The following is a 21,961-nucleotide window of genomic DNA, read 5'->3' on the forward strand; positions in this document are numbered from 1 at the left end:
AGTAATTCCCAGAGTAATCAAGTATGACTGCTCATTTTAATCTGCATTTAACTACAGTATATTTCATCTAAATTCAGGCGCAAGCCACATAGTATAATGCAAAGGAGTTCAAATTGAACTCTCAGAGGATGCCATTTATTAGCATTTTCATAATTAAAAAAATACAAAAACTTGAACACATTAAAGAGAAAAAACTACCATGCCATTTGGACTATCAGTTTACATAGCCTATGTTGTGATCAGTGTAGCTCCTTTGCAATAAACTTTGGGTAAATTGTGGAGAAGTTAGTATCAAGTTGACATACTCATTGTAAGAAAATTTATATTTAGAGAGAGAATTTCTTGAAGAGGCCACTGAAGCAGGCTTACCAATGCCTATGTTGGGGGAACATCACCTGGACACCATTGACCTTTGTACTATTTATTATGTACCTAGGATATCACTATTTATTAAGTGCTTTGTAGGATTCAAATATCAGAGAAAGCATGTTCATTTAACCTCTCCTTTTGAGAAATTTAAAAGTGTTCAATTTATTTGCTTTGAAAAGGCTTGTGTGCATGGAAACTGCTAGAGAGAATAGTGCAAATGAACCATACAGAGAGAGAGGTAAGAGTCCTTTAAGATAAATTAGAAAAAGAGAGATAAATCTTCGGTTAGACCTAAATGAGGAAGGAAGAATTTGAATAGCAGAAATAGAAGGTACAAAAAATAGGCTACAGATTCAGAAAAAGGGTGAAGCAGAAGTAGGTACAACATGCATTGAGAATGGTGAAGCCATGCCAGCCTATTTCAGAGTGAGGGCCTCTGGTGGTAAATCCAGAGACTGTTGGACAATTCGTGTGAATTTAGGTATAGCTGAATCCCATACTGAAGCCTAGAGAGTTTTAAAGACTTTCCCCGGCACATTACTAAAATGTGGCAGTGATGGGATTCAACTTTAAATGCTATCTCCAATACTATATGGCTGTCTCTTTCTAGGTTTAATGGAAGTTATCTATCTGGGTTGTACAAGAGTAAAGTGGTGTTGACTCTGAACTCAGAACCATCCTATCACACTTGTAGGGTTAACTTTCAAGGGAATTATCTAATAATATCTGAAATGACCCAGACATACGAGCTTACCTAGAAACCATCAGTTTGTACTTTCGGTGGAATCTTTATATTTATTTCCCTTAAACTCCTTCCTGACTTTAGTAGATGAGGTATTATTGGTGTAGTGTGTTTTATTTTCTAAAATATGTAACAGTGCATAAATAGGACATGTAGCTATCCAAGCTCAGTTTGTTATATAGCACAAATAATCCCACAGGAACAGTCTACAGCTGACATGCAACCTCACTTCCCCCAAATCTACTAATGTAAGTGAAATGTAAATTGCACCATTATCACGTTATATGCTAACGTCAGCGTGGTCGAATTGTCTATGGGTTGCCATGACAACCCCAGCTAAGATAAAAATGAAACTGGTATTCACAATACATATTTACCTAGAGCTTATTTTGTCTTCTAGGCTCTTCAATGGCCAACAAGGAATTATTATTCAAAATTTTAGCACAAGGTCCATTCTCACTGTTACCAATGTGACACAGGAGCACTTCGGCAATTATACTTGTGTGGCTGCCAACAAGCTAGGCACAACCAATGCGAGCCTGCCTCTCAACCGTAAGTAATGCAATGGTACCAAAATGCTCCCAGGGGCCTCTGGGCCCCTATCCATCAGTAGAGATAAAACCTAAGAATAGAGTATGTTCATTTTAAAACTCAACCTGATGTGACACATTCCTCATACGTCACACATTCCTTACACATGGAAACTTTGCCCCCAAATCATATCATTGTCCAAAGATTTTATAATCCCTGTAGAAGTCTACGTGTATATAAAAAAATGTGTTAGAGCTGAGAAAGGAAAAAAATACATGAATAATAGGGCTAACTGAAAAAAATGTCTTTGGCTGAAGTCAGTAGATTTGGTGAGATTTTGTTGTTTTTTAAATGGATTACATAATCTTGAAGTATAGATTAACATGGCTTAAATTTGCTCTTGGTTGGTTTTCATCAAACATTCATCTTGGGATAGCCAGAATTTCACAAGCCATACATAAAATGAAACAGCAAGTAAATGATCATGTACAAAATATTTTATCCATATAGATAATATTTTTACTCAAAATTGTATTTTAAAATATAACTTAAGATTTTATTCAAATAAATACTACATTTCTAATGTATCTTACTTCCTAAGGACTAAAAACTAGTAAAGAAGCACAAACACAAGGATCGGGTAAAAGGATAGAAACCTCCATGAATGTTTCCTCCTATAATTAATTTTACTGCTGTTTAGAAGCTGAGGAACCAACAAATTGTTGCAGCCACAAAATATTCTTAATTTTGAAATCAAATGTTTCTCAAAATGTTCAAAGAAGACTAGAGAGAGTATACTGTCTTTTCAGTGCCACAAAGTTATCTGAATTATCCTTATCTCTTATAGTTAATATTTTGTAGTAACTTGACAAATGTATATTTGTCTTATGATCCTGTTACAGTAAGCTATCTCTGAAAAATGCAAATGTTACGTAGTTCATCATAGCTATGATTTCCATTTTGCAGAAATGGGGATGGGATATATGATGTTCCTACAACTTAAAAATATACTGTAATAAGTTTCCATGATTTATGAGCTTTACATTACCATAATTTAAGAATTCTGATGTGAAATAAAATATATCAGTTTATATTACATCTTTTATTATCCCATCCTAATATTCTTTAGTACTCAATTTGAAAGAAAAGCATTGCTTGCCATGCAATAGTTATAGTATAATATGCTTGCTTAAGTTCCTTCCATGAGGATGATTTATTTAGTGAAATTATGAATAATATAAACCACTGAAAATATTATAAAGCAGTGTGAATTCCAATTTAATGTAAATATTGATACTTCTTTGGTATATTATTAATATTTTAAATGGTTTAAATATTCAAGCACTTGAAAGAATAAATGAATTAACACGGCAAAGTAAAGAAAAATTTAAGGCTTAATAACATATTAAGTTTTGCTATTTAAATTTTTAAATTACGTTCTGATTTTCAAAACTGAAACATTAATGAATAGGAAAAATTAGGAACAAATTCCACTTGTGTAAACATTTGTTTTACTCTGGCAATCTTAACACAAACGTCTGGAAATAATATAGTGTTGAAAAGGCTTCTAAACGTAGTGCCTTCAGAAGAGACTCTCATCATCTCTCTCTGCCACTGACTTGCTGTATGCTGAGGTGCTATTAAGTACGTACAATTTGATTAATTTGTTAACAAAGGCAAAATATGAAAATCTCATCTGTAATTATGAACATAGCCCTGGAAGTTTGGAAAAATGCCCATATACTCAGAACCACTTGTACGACCTCATCTGAAGCTCTTACTGCCTTAAGCATTTTCATTTTGTCTTACAGTTATTTTTATATATATTCCATCTCTCCATCAAATTATAAGTTCTTTAAGAAGACAGGATCAATGTCTGATTAGTTATTTTATTTCCCATATCACCAAGCACAGTGCCTGCTATTTAATAAGCAATTAGTAAATCTTTAGTGAATACATGAATTAAACATTGAGTAAATGAATGGATGGATTAATGAATAAATAAATGAGTGAATGAGTTTTAGCTGTAGAATCTGTACTTGTAACCTCTACAGATACAAGGCAATATGACTGTAATTACAAATAGCACATCGTTAGCTTACTCTGAAACAGACTCTATTCTTATTTTTTATATGAACTTGTTCATTTAATTCTCACAAAATCCAAAGAGCTAGATTCTGTAATTCTCCTCTTCTAGAAAGGAAACTTAGAGAATATAAATGTGTCTGAGGCCAAATGGTTAGTGACAAAGCAAAACCTTAAACCCTGACAATCTGGCTTCAGATTCTAAGCTTTTATCTACAATGCCTACAGCCAGCAAAGCACAGCAGTAGACGTTGGAAAGGGTTAGTTGGACTGGAACCCCATCCTGAAGGAGTTCTCAGATGAGTGAGAGGTGAGAAACAAGCAACCAGGCAACTATAATGCAATATGGTCAGTGGTACCATAATGGGGCAGAGAAGATGCTCTTACTGTAGTCTTAAGGGTCATGAAACAACTTTCATGTAGAATAGCCAATACTACCATTTGAATTATAGCTAAGGTACAACTGAAAACATCATCTTAGCAATGACTATCTCGTTTTCTGGGGCAGACCTTTTCAGGAGCTCATTCAACAACAATCATGTGCACAAAGTATAGTGGCACAAATAAGAGAATGATCAACTCAGTCAGTCTCAATGACTCAGAGAAAAATATAGAGGAGATGCCCCTTGAGGTAAAGGTGATTAGGGTGAGCCTGGGTGTGGGAATGGTGATGGAAGAAAGAGAGAGGCAAGCACTCTAGTGTGGAACCGCTCATGTAAAGACATGGCAGTATGAAACAATTCACTACATTTGAAGACACTATAGTACTTTAATATGGCTTGAATAAAAGGTAGAAGGAGAGTGTTGAGAGATGAGGGTAGACAAGTTGGCAGGGATGAGGATGAGAGAGTTGAAATGAGTTTTGGCTGTATCCTGGTTTTGGAGAGTTACAGAAGGATTTTAACAAGGGAATGATACAAACAGATTTGGTTTCCAAAAGACACTCTTATGCACTGTGAACTGCTAAACCCAGATATTAAACTTTTAATACTAAAGGTAAAATAACAATAATAATAGTAACACCAAAAAGAATAGCAGAGGCCAGAGAATTGAGAGCTAATTAGGAGATAGCCATCAAATCTGGCAAAAAAAAAAAAAAAAAAAAAAAAAAAAAAAAAGGAAGGGAGTTGCAAGGATCTAGATAACTCCTAATGTTTAGTTTGCATGAAATTAGCCAGAATAAGTGCATAAGAGAAGAAATGAGGCTTTCAGATTTTAGGAGGAGGTAGAAATTAAAGGAAAAAATTAGGTCATTTCTAGACATTTTTAGTTCAAGGCAATGTCTAATAGGTAGCTGGGTATAAAGTCCAGAATGGAGACATAGATAAAGTTATCAGAGTGGAGGTAGTAGTTTCAGCCATGAGAGTAAATGAGACTTCTCATGGAAGCCATGTAAAGTGAAAAGATTACCAAGGACAGAAATCCAAGTAAAATTAGCATCAAGGAGTGAGCCTAGGAAGAGAAGCATCCTGCAGAAGCAAGCAAATTGAATGTGAATGGAGATGCCTGAGGAGGGTCGGCACTGTGGAGTGCTGTGAAAGCTGTGAGAGCAGCCCATTTCAAGAAGAATGAAGAGTCGGCACTGTCCTGTGCTACATCCACTCAGGGAACATCTGAAAATCAACCACTGTCTCTGACAGTTGGGCAGTTAGTTACTGGTGACCTTTGCCAGAGCAGTTTCTGTGTAAAACTGAGAGTAGAAGCCAGATTTCTGTGATTAAGGTTAAATAAATAGATGAGGAAATAGAGACATGGATAATAAACTGCTCTTTTCAGAGGTTAGGCTGTGAAAAGGAGAAGACAAGGCTGATGTTATGCCTTGATGTCTAGCTGCAGGTCTGATTAGTATTCCTTTCTGATTAATATGGCCCAGCGGCTGTGTGTGTATCAGCAGCTCCCTGACCTGCAAAGATACAACATCCTAGCATTTGATGAACTATACTATAGTGAACTTGCAATGTTTTCTGGTTTTCTGCAAGTCTCCATCATTTTCAGCTTGTTCGCTTCTTTCTCACGTCTTTCTTGGGTCCCAGGGAAATAAGCAAATTTTTGATTTAACGTGAAGACACCTTAAACCCCTTTATCTTCCATGGCCTGTAGGCTTTAGGCAGTAATTGTAAGAGAACCTGTAATTTTAAGTAGAGGTTTTAGTAATTTCATCAATAGAATTACTTTAAATTACTTAAGGTAAAAATGTATGTTTTCTAAAAGAAAAAGAAAGCAAACTTTATGGTGGAAAAACTACCGGAAAGCTAGTATACAATGAAGATCCCTCATCCTCTAGATTCTCTGTCCAAAAATTCCTGAAAGATTTCTATGTTGTAAAAAGTACAAAATTGGAAGGGAAGAGAGGAAAAGACAGAGAGAATATTCTGCAGATCAATGTATATTAGCCCTCAGGAAAGAAGTGTTTTAACAAAATTTATAATGGGTAACAGTATGCCAACCATTCATAGCAAAATTCTTATTAAATAAAAAATTGGAGATTCAAAGATATTTATTTTATTGTTATTTTTCAGTGCATTTTTTGCTTCCTGAACATGAGCAACTAAAAAAAATGTTTCTTCCAAGTCTGTTCTTTAAAGACTATGAACTGAGTGGTCCCATCCTGCCATCTATGGGTTCAATTCATCAAATGTACACTATCACTTAAGTGGGAATTCAGTAATCAGTACAACATAGTCATTTCTATAAGTAAAACATGTTGTACACACTTTGTTTCTCACTTCCACAAAAGTACAAACATTTATTATAGGACACGTATTCAAGACTTGCCATCTAAGGGGAAATAGGAGAAGTAATTAAGATGGAAGAAAGCTGCATAAGCAAAGTGCTTAGAATTCACACAGACTTAGTTTAATACAACCCTCTCCTGAGACCTAATACATGGAAATATTTGGTACAAATTGAGTCTCACTTTCGATAAAGACTCGTTGCTTAAAGTCCCAAAATAGATAATGATAATATTGCTGTGATGTGTGTATGCTAAACTCCCCTCTCAGGTGTTCCTAAAAATATAATGTCAAATCCTTTACTGTAATATGGGTTCTACAGGTTCTAATGATGCTATAGGGATCTCTCTCTCTCTCTCTCTTTCTCTCTCTCTCTCTCTCTCTCTCTGTGTGTGTGTGTGTGTGTGTGTGTTTACTCATGTATGCATTTATTCAAAGTAACAAAGCTTTTGTCTCCGAAATATTACACGTAAAACATTCAAAGGACCGATCAAAACTGTCTTTTCCCTGCCTTAGCAGCCCTGTGGAGACAATAATGAAGTCCCAATTTTAAATGCTTTATGCTGTCAGGGCTTTTTAACTTTCTGGAATGTCTCCTTTCATATAAGAGAAAATTTCTTCCCAGCTTGTTTAATGTGATGGGCATCTCTTCTTTTCAGATAAAAAGGAAGTCAGTAGCTAGTATCCAAAAGGAAATGGAAGAGTCTACTGAAGAAAGTAAGAATGAGAGTAATGTAGCAGTTTTTCCCTGGTTAGATTCAACCGATGCAAGCAAACAGTACCTTTCAACTGATTTGTTGAATATGAAACTAGCTGTGTCCTTGCAAGTAATATTTCAGCTCTCTGCTTGCTTCAGATGTTCCCACATGCCAGTAAGCAACGGTACAGGCTCTGTTACTTTTGCCTATTACAATGAACCCTGAAAGGTGATACCACAGATGTGAATGACTCATATTTTAGATAGAAATGTATCTCTCCTCTTGTAACTTAAAGGAGATAGGGTTTTCATTTTGGTTGAAAGAGGCAAAAATAAATTTAGACTTGGTGATTATTGAAGACAGAGTGCTGTGTGAGCTAACCTGCTTTATCCTTGCAGCTTTGAGATGTTAATGAGAAGGCTTTCCTGGATGTTCTAGTAATAAATATTTAACAAAAAGTAGGTTTGCAGTTGTAGGTAGAATGTGATCCAGGTATACAGGCCTATCTAATCGTTCTCTACCAAACAAAAATAACACACACAGACATAACCATCACACAAATCATGAATATACACACATTTGCTGAAGTGGAGTATGAGTAAAGCAAGAGAATATTTTTCCTTCCCTATCTCATACCTGGAACATGTATGTATTTTCAAGAAGATAGACACAAAATGGCCTTTTAGTGGCATATGGAAGAGACAATAACCAGCAGGCTGAAGCAGTCAGAATGACTGTTGAAGTTTATGGTGCTCCAAGTCACCAAATTGCCTCTAGTGAAAACCACACATTAGTTAGCGGAGCTTTAGTTACGTTACGTTCGTCAGTGCACAGAAATTGGAGCTAGAAGATGTCTCAGATTTTACATAGTCAGTTTTCTTCCAACTTTCTTAAGCAATGGAACCCTTTATTCAAACCAAATAAAATCTATGCAAACTCTTAATGTATGACAAAGATAAAACTGGAGTTAGTTTGGTTAAGTTGGAGACAAATCTTATTTTCCTACCCATCATATTACATAGTGACCTTGAAGCCTCCCAAGATGTCATACAGTTCCAAATAATTTGTTTTGAAAACTTCTTGTCTAAACCAGTTTTTTCACTTTATAGGTGAGGAAACTGAAGCCCAAATAGGATGAGTCAGAGTCCAGAGTCAAGCAACATAACTAGGGTTAGAATTTCGTTTTTACTACTCTTTTTCCAGTGCTTGTCCCACTACACAGGTGAAACACCAAAAGCTTTGAATCGAGCAGATCTGAGTTAAAACTATAATCCTTCATGAAGGATTGTAGATGCTTTAGTCACTTGACCTATAAAATAGAGGAAAATAAATTCTTTTTATAGGATTATTGTGAAGATTAAGTGAGGACGTGCAAAATCGCCAATACACTACTAGTCTAAAACAAGTGCCTATTAAATGCTAGTTTCTTTTTCTGTCCTTCTCATGTATAATTCAAATGTTGAAGGGTAAACACAGGCAAGCACAGCTCTATATAACCTGAATAACTGTGTAACTTTATTTCACTGGATAGACAAATCAGTAGCACCGGTTCTTTGATTCATTTATTAATGCACTATGTATATCATTATGATATTGTCCTTTTTATTAGAATTATTAATTAAATCAGCCATGCACGTAAGCATTCACTTGTCATGAGTAAAAAAAAAAGTGGAAAGGTTGTACAAGATTAATTACTCTACTGATGTGTTTCTCCCAAGTTAAGAGACAATTTGACAGCGGCATCTTCAAGCTACTGGTACAGCACATACATTTCCCACAGCTGACAAAGGGTCAGTAAATTTGGAAGGGAAAGGAAGCTTTGGTATTTGGCATTGTCATTGATCAGCCTTGAAATATGGCTTGCTTATGAGGATTAGGTACCAAAAAGATATAGAAAAATAAATTAGAGTTTCTAAATTAATCACAAAATTTTACTAGAAGCCCTACCCTTGGAGTCAAACTGGCCTTAAATTGGAGAGCTCCATAGCAATTAACTGCCTGACCTCAGCATACCAATCTATAAAATGAGGAGACTAGACTAACTAGTCTCCAAGTTACCTTTCAGCTGTAATGTTTTCAGATCCTAAGAAATCTGTTCGTGTTTAAAACATAGTATGTATGTATTGATTGTTATTTTTTGAAGTTAAACTTACTCTTTAACAAAGTAGAAGTGCTGCCAATATTTTTACCTTCTGTATATTTTTGTTATTGAAATCAAAATTATTTTTATTTGACAGAAAAATGCATTTTAATGTGCTTGTCTCTGTAGTGAGTTTCCATAAAACTTAGCTCAAGAGCACTGCCGGTCTAATCATTTTGTCATCTCTGTACAGAATTTTACTCTCCAGAGAAATTTCCTTTATGTTCACAGTTGCAACAATCTTGGCCAGTAACCTATGAAAAAGGCACTAGAATAGACATTCTTGCTTGCTATTTTATTTCACACAGCTCTAATCCTGTAACTAATTAGGCCAAAATGTGACTTGAGTATATGGGGTTGTGACTACTAGGGCTTTGTAAAAATGAAAACATGCCAACATTTCCAGTCAAAAGAAAACATATCAACAGAGTCTTTCTTCAGTATGCCTTTCCTGATCATTTCTCTCACAAAGCCTTTTGGAGGTCCTGTGAGATATTTCTTTCCCAGCACTTCTGAGAAGTTTCTTGGAGCATACTTACCCAGCATGCACTGTGTTCCCTGTAACTGTGACTCCATCTAAAGTGAGATCCAATGGTTTGAGCACATAATAAGGTGGCAAAGTCTAGGCCACTGTATCACCTTCACTTCTGTGCTGTGATTTCTTTCTCTGAAAATGGAAATGTGACCCCTAATAAAAGATCCAGGAATATGTGTGAACAAAATGATTATTATGAAGTTCTGAGTACCGTTATGATTAAACTTCCTATTTCTCCTTAGAGTGAAACATAGTTAATAGGGTGCTCCACTAAATGAAAAAGTAAATTGAAGTTGGCTCTTTTTTTGCCATTCTGATGTTCCAGATAAAGGTAAAAAGAGGAGGAATTAACTGTGAAAGCAATAATATTTCAATGGGCCACTCTTTCTCCAAAGCACTGTAAATTCAGTTTTAGTATCCATAAAACTGCTAGGGAAAAGACTGAAATGGCATGTCTTCATTGAATGTGTCTATTCAGTGTGGACTGGATTTCCTTTCTTTATAAATGTAATTCAATTGGGATTTCTCTGTAGAGATACAAATTATCTATCCACACAGTATATGGCTAAATAAGATTTGAATAAACCAAGCAAGGCTTGCTTGCATGGAAATGTTATTTCACCTATACCCTGGCCAGGCATTTATAGTAGTTTGGATTTTCCAAATTTTAGCTTATTTTTTTTTTTTTTTTTTTTTTTTGAGACGGAGTCTCGCTCTGTCCCCCAGGCTGGAGTGCAGTGGCCGGATCTCAGCTCACTGCAAGCTCCGCCTCCCGGGTTTACGCCATTCTCCTGCCTCAGCCTCCCAAGTAGCTGGGACTACAGGCGCCCGCCACCTCGCCCGGCTAGTTTTTTTGTATCTCTTATTTTTAAGCAAGACTTCTCTTTCAACAGTTTTAAAGAAATGAAGCAACTTCAGTTTCCTAGCTCTAAAATGTGTTTTTTAGATAGTTGCACAATCTTCAGTTCCTTTCTTTGAGTCAATCCAATTAGTGCATATGTGGAGCTGCTTAATTAGTGAGGCAGATCATAATTCTTGCTGAAGAACCACTAAAGTCACAATCAGTCCACTTAGAAGGAATTCCAAGTTTTCTAAAATACTTTCTAAGACAAGAGTAACAACACACTTTCCTATAACTGGCAGAATAATAGTATATGCTCTAAGAATTAGTGACTACAACTATAGGGAAATTTGTTTTTTCCCAAAAAAATTATAACTCCTTGGGAGCACTGTAGTTTATGATCTGCGTATAAACTGTAGATAATAACTGTAATCAAACTGACTAACCTTAACTAAGTAAACACATTTTTAGGAAGACTTGCATAAGCGATAGTTGCACACTGCAGGCTTGACTCTGCAGGCTTGACTCTGCTGGAAAAAGATACATTGAAAGGGTTTATTTCTCTCAAGCTAACATGTTCCTGTTGGAGGCCATATTTGACATCCTTTCTTACACCCATTTTGCTTCATTCTGCAGAACCACCTGTATTTCTCTAACATTCTTCCTGCCAGCAACACCTGAAAGAATGAGCCTCACATGCTAAAATAATCTAAGACTGCCACATATCACTGTCATGAGAAACTTTCCATTTATTATTTTCGTTTCCTGGTTACTATGCTCCTTAATTCTTTTCTCTCTCTTATTATGGTGATTGTCATATATTTTTTAAAGTTTTTTATTTTAAGTTACTGACTCACATTAGTGATAGGCTCTTACCTGCTATTTATTTATTTATTTTTACTTTCTGTATCCTTTCCTCTTATTTCTCCTTATTTCCTCTTATTTCTCCTCAATTCCAGGACTTAATCATCACCAAAAGAGACAGATAGATGCTTCTGTAACCAGGAGTATAGATTCAGAACGGAACCAAACAGCCTCTGAATAGGCAAGCCTGAAATTGCTTTTGAAAGCTTCATCACCAATAATGTAATCAAACTTAGCTTACCCAAAATTGATTTAAGTTGCAGCCTAAGGGCCAACCTTTGACCAGGGCAGCGTTCACACTTGCATTGATTCTGCCTGCAATTGAATTACTCAGGCAATTCTGTGCGCTTTTAGCTTTAGCCCTGGAGTGCAAATGGCCAATTTGGGAGGCAACTTGCTTGTGCTTGAAATTTGCAGAAAGATTTTCTCATACATTTCTGGGGAAAAGCAGGATTACTTTTTAAAAATATTATCTTAGTCACAGAACTCGCTGCCCAAAGCACATTTTGTTTCCTTGTTTTCATATTTGTTTTGATTTGAGAAAACTTTGTTTCCCCCAAAGAATCTCTTCTGACTTTGGAAAGATGAGGTCTGCTCCTTCCATATGTGTACGAAAATTTAGAGGAAATGAAAATTAATGAGAAAAAATAAGGCAAAATAATATGCTGCTATTAGATAGAGGGAAAGGCCAGAAACACACTATATTTTATAGTTCTAGGGGCAAAAGTTAAAAAAAAGTATGGTTATGAAGCAAAATAATACTCTGTAGGTCTGTATAGGATTGTATTCTATGACAAATCCCTACCTTTCTTTCTAAAATATTTTATAAGACTGGCATGAAGAAACATTACAAGATGCTTTTCTGCATCATAACAGTCTTTTGTTAAACACTTATATTTTCTATAGTTTTTCCCTTTGTACTGTATGATCAATCGTACATTATCTACCCTCCTCACAAAACTTCTTTCATTTTCACATAACCATACCATCTCCATGTGTTTATTTTACATAATTATAAAAAAGATTCAATTGTATACCTTGCAAAAACTTCTCCATATTTCTATTCAGTCTTCCTAAGTAATATTTTATGGCTTCACTATGATACATTTAGTGGTGAATTGTTAAATATTTAACTGAAGTAAAGGATGTGTATAGGTTGGGCACAGTGCCTTGCTCCTGTAATCCCAGCATTTTGTGAGGCTGTTGCAGGTGGATTGCTTGAGCCCAGGAGTGTAAGACCAGCTTGGGCAACATGACAATACCCCATTTCTACAAAAAATAGACAAAATTAACTGGGTGTGGTTGCCTACACCTGTCATCCCAGCTACTTGGAATGCTGAGGCGGGAGGATCACTTGAGCCCAGGAGGTCAAGGCTGCAGTGAGCCGAGATCATGCCACTGCACTCCAGCCTGGACCACAGAGTGAGACCTGGTCTCAAATTTAAGGGAAAAAAAAAAAAAAAAAAAAAAAAGAAGTGTATAATGAGACTTACAAATAATAAAATATGCAATTTTCTTTATTGTAAATTCCATATAGTCAGTTGCTTCTCACAGATTCTTTCACTGATTTTTGGCAGAATCTTGTATCTGTAACCAGCCTATGATTATAATCCATATATGTGACATGCATGATGTTGCACATGGAGCTGTATTCTACCTAAAAGGATTATTCTAACTTGAGTAAGAGATGATATTTTTATGATAATGAGTTAGATGAAAATAACCTGTGCAAATTTTTTGCTGAATCAGAGAATAGTTTTGGAATACTCCAAGAAAATTTCTCCAATTTTTTGTGTCGACGTTAATGTAATGGCCACAGACATGACACGTTACGTTTAATCCCTATTAACATTCACTTCATCATTTTCTTAAGTCTCGACAATCAACTAAATAATAAATCAACCTGTAACTTGGACCTTTTGCCAGTTTCCATGGTATAAACATTCCCAACACGGCTGATTTCAAACTACCAAGTGATGTTACTGAATGCAGAGTTGGGAAGAGATGTGCCATATCACACACCATTGTATAATATTTCTACAATACAGAAACAGGGATGTGAGTAACCTGAAGATTATAAATAATAGTATACTGTAGTAAAGTAATTTGGAGGTGATGAGGTTTAGTATCATTCATTAATTCTAAACTTATAGAATTTAATTTTAATAATGGCTGTATTTAATAAATAAATAGCAGAATTTCTACAACTTTCTCAATTGGCCTTATAAGCTAGTATAAGCCAGCTTTAGCATGCCACTATTTGAATGACTATAAAGGAGAACACAGTTTCTCCCCATGTAACCTACATGACTCTAGACAAATTACATAACCTCACTTATCTTTAATTAGTCTATCTGTAAAATGGAGTTAAAGGAGTAATACCTAGCTCACATGGAGGTGGAATAATTAAATAAGATAGACATAAAGTGCCTGGCTCCTGGTAAGGATTTATACATTATGGCCTTTCTTTACCCTCTTATATAACTTCAATGCCCCCCCCCATTATTTATATAGTCTTCTTCACTTTATTTTGAGGTAAGGATGATTCTATTCTGCATCTCCAAATCCATATAATGACCTCTGACAAAATTAGGATTTTATTTTGTCTCTATGATAAACTCATGCCTACCTAAATATTGTCACATGCATGCCACATTTCTTGTTTAAATTTGCTGCAACACAAACCATTTCTTTCTTACAATTGACTCTTACTATGCTTCATTCCCACTCCACAGTAGATTTTAAGCAATGTTATTCATTTATTCCTAAGGTATGAGACCTCAGAGGATGCTTATTTTGCAGTGTCTTTATTCTATGAAGCCAAGAGAGAAAAACATGCAACCTGGTCATAAAAAGCATTCACATATTAGGGCGTATAAGCCTGAACATTAACATCACAATAAGTTCCAAATCTATTGTTATCTTTCCTCTAACTTGGCCAGAGTCAGGGGAGGAGGAATTTATATGTCAAACTGCTTTGAAATAGGTGGAATCAGTTCCCTTTTATATCATCCTCTCCGCTACAAAAAAAAAAAAATATATATATATATATATATATCTTTTAAGTAGTTGTATTGTTTTATTTTCTGATTCTTCCTAACTTCTTAGTTATTTAAAGGAAAAAAACACATTTGTGGGCTGCATGCTTGGGACATAAGATTGACCAATAATGTCATAACTTTAAAACTTAAGTATTTTTTCACATATTCAGTTTATTATCTATATGCCAAGTCGCATGCTGTGTTGGGAATACAAAGTTCAGCTAAAATAACTTGATTCATAACCTTTTGGAGATTGTCAATTTTGAAAGGGAGGTTGGCAACACAAGCAATTATCACAAAGTGTAATTAATTCTTAGGGGTGATAGAAAGAATGACTAATATAAGTGAATAATAAAAATCCCATGTGGCTGGAAAACAGAGGACAATTACAGGTAAAGTGGACAGAGCTGGGTGAAAAGAAGGGCAGATTATAGCTTCTAAAGTGGACTTGCAAGGAAATGTAGTAGAAATGATATGAGCCAAAAACATATTTTCATATACTATTGCTAGCTTTTAAAATGTGAGTGACAAATGAACAGTGATTACTAGAATACTGTAATGCTTTGGTTCATAAAATGTGTCATAATGCATGTGAAATAATCCCAGTTACTAAGATGAAGCCTACTTTTAGTCTCTGCCTTAAATTCTCTATGACTTTTGATACTCCACAGACAGTGCACTTATTTATCTTCTCCTCATATATTTCTGGAAAATCAGATATACTTGTGCCAATTTTTTCTTAAAGGAAGAGTAAATTACTTCACTGTTGATCTATTATGCTGATCAAATAGTAAGATAATAAGTATTGCGCTATTTAATGAAATGTTTAACCTTTTTCTAATATAACCTTCCCTAACTTTTTTCTAGTGCACTGTTAGTCTATTGATTAATTCATACCATATTTGTTTGGTCTAATCTCCTTTTCCTTCAAATTATACAAGATGTTTCAAGAAACTCCCCAAAGACATTTATGAGCAAAATCTTTCGTCTCTGAGTAAAGTAATACAGTTAAATAGTCTTGCCCCTGAGTGAATCCATAAAGAAATTCTCTGTATAGATGTATAACAACTTGTCGTCTGATTAGAGAATTGTCTGATTGATAATGGCATGATAACAGCTGATTAATAAATATTAAAACTGATTTCAGTGACCTGGAAACCACCCCATAAAGATAATTTACCAATTCAGCTACAGTTTGCTCTAGCCAATGAATTACTAGCCATAGTATATACTGTCACCAGCCCCAGATCAATGAAGAAATAAGTTCTCTAAAGAAGAACTTGCCTTTGTATGTTAGTTGTTTTTTGTTTCATTTTGTTTTGCTTTCATTTCTAATAACTTATATCTCTAGTCACAGCCTACCATCTTAAAATTGGTTATAATAGGAGCCTGATGAGAGAGCTGAGATGGCTTAGCACAAATCCAGCATCACTGTTAATCAGCAGGTAAAATAAAAATGTTTATGTGTATTATACCCTACTAACTGATGGGTGTGAGAAAAGAGAAGTATTAGGCGAGAAGTGTAGCAGCCTTTATTTAGTATGGCTCCAGTAAGATCAGACTTAGTATCTAGGCTCAATTAGAGAATAAGAAAAGGCAGAACGTAACGCACTGCTATATCTTGATACAGATAATCATGACTTCAGGAGTTCAGAGAGAGTGTGTATCAGTACTGGGGAAAAAATAGCTCCAAGGGAGTATTCTGCTGATGGTAATTCAGAATCATTATCTTCAAATATAAAGGACAACATTATTATCTTTTGTGATTTAACAATAGTTGAATTCAACGTGAGATAGGCCTAGCTTTTAACAGTTTTGGAAAATATTATGTTATGTTGTTGTTGTTGTTATTGTCGTTGTTTACAAAGGAGAGATCAGCAAAGAGACAAGCTTAGACAGAGGACGCTTTCAGACTAGAAATTGGTCTGATTACCACATAGATGGATAACGGAAAAAATCTGGAACCTATTATAATATTTTGAAATGACTATTTAAAGTGCATGTGCATGTATATAGCTAGATTGAAAATCACCCAGTGTTGATTTCAGTTCTTTATGGCCACTACTATGTGTATTGATTGTAACCAACCCCTTTTAAAAGACCAGGAGATACATAGTCATCTGGGTTTCTGTTTATATTTCTCACTTCAGAGTGGGTTGGCTGCTCCTCCAACATTGTTGACAGCTTTTTGAAGTTTGCAGCCGTGTTAGAGGCTTCTTCCTAGGTGATCCCTTAAAGCTATAAAATTCTAGCCTGACTTCTTTAAGATAACTTCTGCAATCTTAATGTCTAAAACAAAGGTCTAGAAACAAAAGCAAATTATTTCATCTACATTTTACTTCACCATTAAAATTCTATCGAACCCAAGTGCTTAGAGACCCTCCACCAAAAGGCAGGAATATTCCAAGAACTAATTTATCATTTTTTATTCATTAACATTAAAATCCTTTGAGACTTGAAAAGAACTGACAAAAAAATTACAATTCTGTGAATAACTTTCTAGACAACTTCTCTAAAGCATCTGTGTTAGTTAGAATTAGAAACCGCAGCAAGTGACAAAACCCAAAATAACAATGACTTAAACAACTTTATTTTTCTCTCACACGGAAGCCCGCAATAGCCAGTTCAGGACTTGGAATAGCATCACTGTATCAAGGACGTAGCCCCCTTCTATGATTTTGTTCCAGTTTGTAACATTCATTCCTAGGGTTATTTTTTGGTCCAAGGTGGCCACTTCAGTTCAAAGCATCATACCTATACTTTAGACTTTAGGAAGAAGAAAAGAGGGAAGGAAAAGGTCTCATCCCCTCCCTTTATAAATAATTCCCCAAATCTGTAGACATCACTTACACTTATGTCCCACTGACATTTACCTACATGGCCACACTTAGCTGCATGGGAAGTTAGAAATTTTGTTCTTCGCTAGCATTCTTTGCCAAAAATTGTGGTTATCTTGTTATAGGAAAAGGATATAATAGATATGAAAAGAAAACCAGTAGTCTTTACTACAGTCTACCCCTTTGTGATGCAAATATCTAGGCATGCCCTTCCTTGTCCATATAGAACACACTCATTCCTGTCAAAGATAGAAAACCATAGTTTCTTCATCAAGATTCTAGATAACTGAGGACTAGAATCTCTGAGTGATTCACATTCTTCTTCATCAGCCTGAATGTGACACGCTGTCTGATGATCTTTTGGTTAAAACAAGTTTTTTTTGTGTGTGTGTGTGTGTGTGTGTGTGTGTGTTTTCTGTCATACACAAGCCCAACATACTATGGTGGAATATGAACCAGAAAACTGCAATAGGACTCTCATTCTGAGAAGAGAAGGAGGAAAACAAAAACAAAAAAGAACAGCAGTCACTTACACACCAATGATCAGATCCTGCCAGTGGGAAGAGTCAAGATTCACTTTTCCAGCAGTACAGTCTGTTGCTTAGATAACTTCATGGGCAGCCACTCATTCTGTGCTCTGGAAAGAACTCTCAAATTCTTTGTCCTCTGTGGCTCTTGCCTGTGTCCTCTGGAAGTTGTTTCTTGGACACTATGCTCCAGGATCACTTATCAAGAAAGCACTGGGGCTGGGCAGCTTGCATGGCCCATTTTGTACTGTTGCAGACTGGGGACATCTTTAAAGGTTGAACATCTACAATAGCAGACAAGGCTTGTGGTTTCTTTGACAAAACAATTTGCTCAAAAACCTAGTAGCCTTCCAATACAGTTAATTTGATTCGTTAATAACATTAGGGAAAGCTTTGTTTGTTTGGGATGGAGTCTCTCTCTGTTACCCAGGCTGGAGTGCAGTGGCGCGGTCTCGGCTCACTGCAAGCTCCGCCTCCTGGGTTTGCGCCATTCTCCTGCCTCAGCCTCCCGAGTAGCTGGGACCACAGGCGCCCGCCGCCACGCCCGGCTAATTTTTTGTATTTTTAGTAGAGACGGGGTTTCACCATGTTAGCCAGGATGGTTTCGATCTCCACCTCGTGATTCGCCTGCTGTGGCCTCCCAAAGTGCTGGGATTACAGGCGTGAGCCACCGCGCCCGACCGGGACAGATTCTTAAGTAGAAAGGGCTTTGAATGCTGATAGCACCAATGCCTCACTTACTATCCTCTTTGTTTTCTCTCAGCCAAACAGCAGTTACATTGAGGAGATCTGAACTGGTGTGCTTGGTTGGAAAGGCAATATCCTTAGTCTTGTCTGTGCCCTCAAAGTTCACAGACTTCCCACAGCAAGTGCGTTAGTCTTCTTTGATGTCGAGGTTGATGCTTTGTAGCTATTTCTCTCTTGCTTTGGTTGGAGACAGAAGCAACTGGCTTTTTCAATGTTGCAATCATAAATTACCAGGCTCTTAATCAATTTAGATTGTAGGGAGCATGAGCTCCTCCCTTAGCAGAGGTGTGTATATTCCTTCCTCTCTCTGTAGATCAGCTAGCACTATACTGAGTATATGAGTGAAAGTGGCATAATGCAGGCAACACATATGAGTGCTCCACATTCTCCTATTCTCCTTCTTCCCTGAAAATTATCACATTACAGATTTAGTCTCAGAATTATTTTGTCTCAAACAGCAAACAAATAGTTGTTCTCCTAAAGATGTTCACATTCCATAATACCCCAAATGAATAGGGACCTAAGAATTATCAAAACTAAATGGACCCAGGAATAATCAAAATGGTTTGTGTATTTTGAGTTCAATGAGAAGTTAATTGTCTTCCCTGAATAAGGCATCATGTATACACAGAACATATGCACATCACTTGATGTAGAATAAGTATGGGCTAAGGGAAATAAATTATTAAGGCTTCTAAGAGGTTCCCAAGTCCCTTGGGCTAAAATATAACATAAATTTATTGGTATGTGCTGTATCTTGTAATGATGGGACAATAACAAAGAATTCCTAAGACATGAATGCTGTTTCTAAGTCACTAATAATCTATAAACTCCTATCACCTACTTCATTCCTCTCTCCTCTCCTCATTTTATACATGAAGAAATTATCCCAGAAAGAAAAGTTAGTAACTATTCTTTGGCATTATTTGTTAATGGCAGAGCCTTGGTAAGAACTCAGTTTTCCTAATACTTTATGTTTGCAACTGTGCTAAAAAAGACTAGAAATCTGAGTCAATAACTGCAAAGCATCTGAGATTATACCCTACTTACAAGCTAATGTTGTTAGCTTGCCACAATCTCATGGATGCTGGTAGAAAACAGAAGACTCCTGGGTCAGAGATATAAAACTTTATTTCTCACAGCAAAAACAATAGGCAGAAAGTCAACATGTTTGCGTCAGTTTCCTAAGCCTCAGCTCCCATAGGGATAGCATGGCTAGCCATTATGGATGCGTGTACATGCAGTAGTTTCTGTTACAAGAGAACAATATTGAGTTTAGGGAATCTAGTATTTTGCAGAAGCCAGTTAAGTAAGCCTGCTGTTTTTCTCAGAGGAAGACATGACTTCATCCTGTAAGAAAAATGGCCTGAATAAAAGCATTTACTTTTTATCCTCTACTTGGGTCTTTCATTTTTGGCATTCCCAACAAAACAGGTAACAGCAAAGCATGCAGCAGTGCAAGAGACCCATAAAGAAGTGTCTCCCCACAATCTGCAGATACATAGAGATAAAAATGGTAGGTGTACCCTTTCAAGGGCCACACTCTATTAAATAGCTAGGCTTTAGGGTAATTCTGGTTGAGTCCCAAAAGGGCCTTTTTAAGTCACCAAAATCTAGATTCTGGGCCTCTATTTCAAAAGTCTAGGGAGTCTTTCTTGTCATCTGCCTAGGACTTAGCAGACTATGATGACAGACTGACACTGTCTAAAAAATATATGAGACTACAACATATATTCTGAGTAGACCCTGGAATATCAATTTATTAATTTATAATAAGAAATTCACTTGGTTTATAATATTCATATTGGCATGATCAGCTCATCCTGTTCCTAAAATGAACTACAAGAGAAGCCACATCAAAGTCAGAAGTCATTTTATTAATTCATTATGATAAATCACTGTCTGAGGACAGAAAATTGTTGAAGTCTATAGGATCAGCCATTCTTTCTCTGTAGTTAGACTTGTAAAGAACACCAGATCACAATCAGAAGGTTGCTTGGTGACCGTGGAATCAGAAGAAGGGGAGATAAAGAAATCCAACATTTAATGGCATTAGCCTAAAATCAACATTGATTAATTCATCTCAAAAAAATGGCAATTTTGCCAATAGGATTAAATATGCATAATATTCAATAATTCTGACTCCCGTTTCTCTGAGTGATACATACATCATATCAATCTTCAAATTCATTCCTGTTCCTTCCCCAATTTTCCTCTGTGACTTCCCTTTATCTGTTCGTGTAGCTAAGCAGATCCTAAATCTCCGCTTCCTTTCCCTTAGTGTAACATCAAACCTAAAATAGCCATACCCACATCAAGCATACCCACAGTGTTTCCAAACCAGAGGCAATGTCATCATGTAATTTCGTATGTGGGAGGGGAAGCTCCCCAGCACAAGGGGATTTTCTGCAAAACCCTTATCCTAATAAGAGTTCTTCCTCTGGAGGTTTCTTAAACTAGGCTTATCCAGGAGCACTTTCCTCACCAGTCTTCACAATAACTGAAAATTGCCTTCAAGATGATGTTAGGAAGTCAATCTAAATGGTCACCCTTTATCGACTATTCATTGATTAGGCTTCTAGGGTACCTTTAAGGATGTAACAAACCAGAAGCAGAGGTACTATGTTTATTCAGTTATTAGTGTCTAGCACAATGATATGTGGAATCAGGCATTTATTAACTAGTGTTGTTTCCATAGGAATAACTCCAACATGGAGTAGGTTAGTACACTTATGCATTTGCAAAATAAACTTGAACACATAGAGATGAATTTAAATGAATATATATGGCCGGGCGCGGTGGCTCAAGCCTGTAATCCCAGCACTTTGGGAGGCCGAGGCGGGCGGATCACAAGGTCAGCAGATCGAGACCACAGTGAAACCCCGTCTCTACTAAAAAATACAAAAAATTAGCTGGGCGCGGTGGCGGGCGCCTGTAGTCCCAGCTACTCAGGAGGCTGAGGCAGGAGAATGGCGGGAACCTGGGAGGCGGAGCTTGCAGTGAGCCGAGATCGCGCCACTGCACTCCAGCCTGGGCAACAGCGTGAGACTCCGTCTCAAAAAAAATATAAATAAATAAATAAATAAATAAATAAATAAATAAATGAATATATATCCACAAGTCTGCTATTTAAAGCCTCCAGACCTCATGCATACATGGCTGACCCCTATGCTGGAAATCAATGCTTAAGCAGGACTTTGCAGTGATATAAAATGCCTAGCAACTGGCAACACCAGATGCTTTGCTTTTCTCAATAGTGAGAAAAGAGTTAA

At 36.3% G+C, this 21,961-nt stretch overlaps 1 protein-coding gene across 1 annotated transcript in view; it reads left to right on the top strand.

The window, feature by feature from the left end:
• Positions 1-21,961, top strand: part of NEGR1 (neuronal growth regulator 1) — an 885,521-nt gene that overhangs the window by 701,637 nt on the left and 161,923 nt on the right. Inside the window, 1 exon segment of the mRNA NM_001261637.1 lies at positions 1,512-1,663. Within this exon segment, the coding sequence (NP_001248566.1) occupies positions 1,512-1,663 (152 nt within the window).

Source organism: Macaca mulatta, chromosome 1 (genome assembly GCF_049350105.2).
Source record: "Macaca mulatta isolate MMU2019108-1 chromosome 1, T2T-MMU8v2.0, whole genome shotgun sequence".
Lineage (NCBI taxonomy): Eukaryota > Metazoa > Chordata > Mammalia > Primates > Cercopithecidae > Macaca > Macaca mulatta.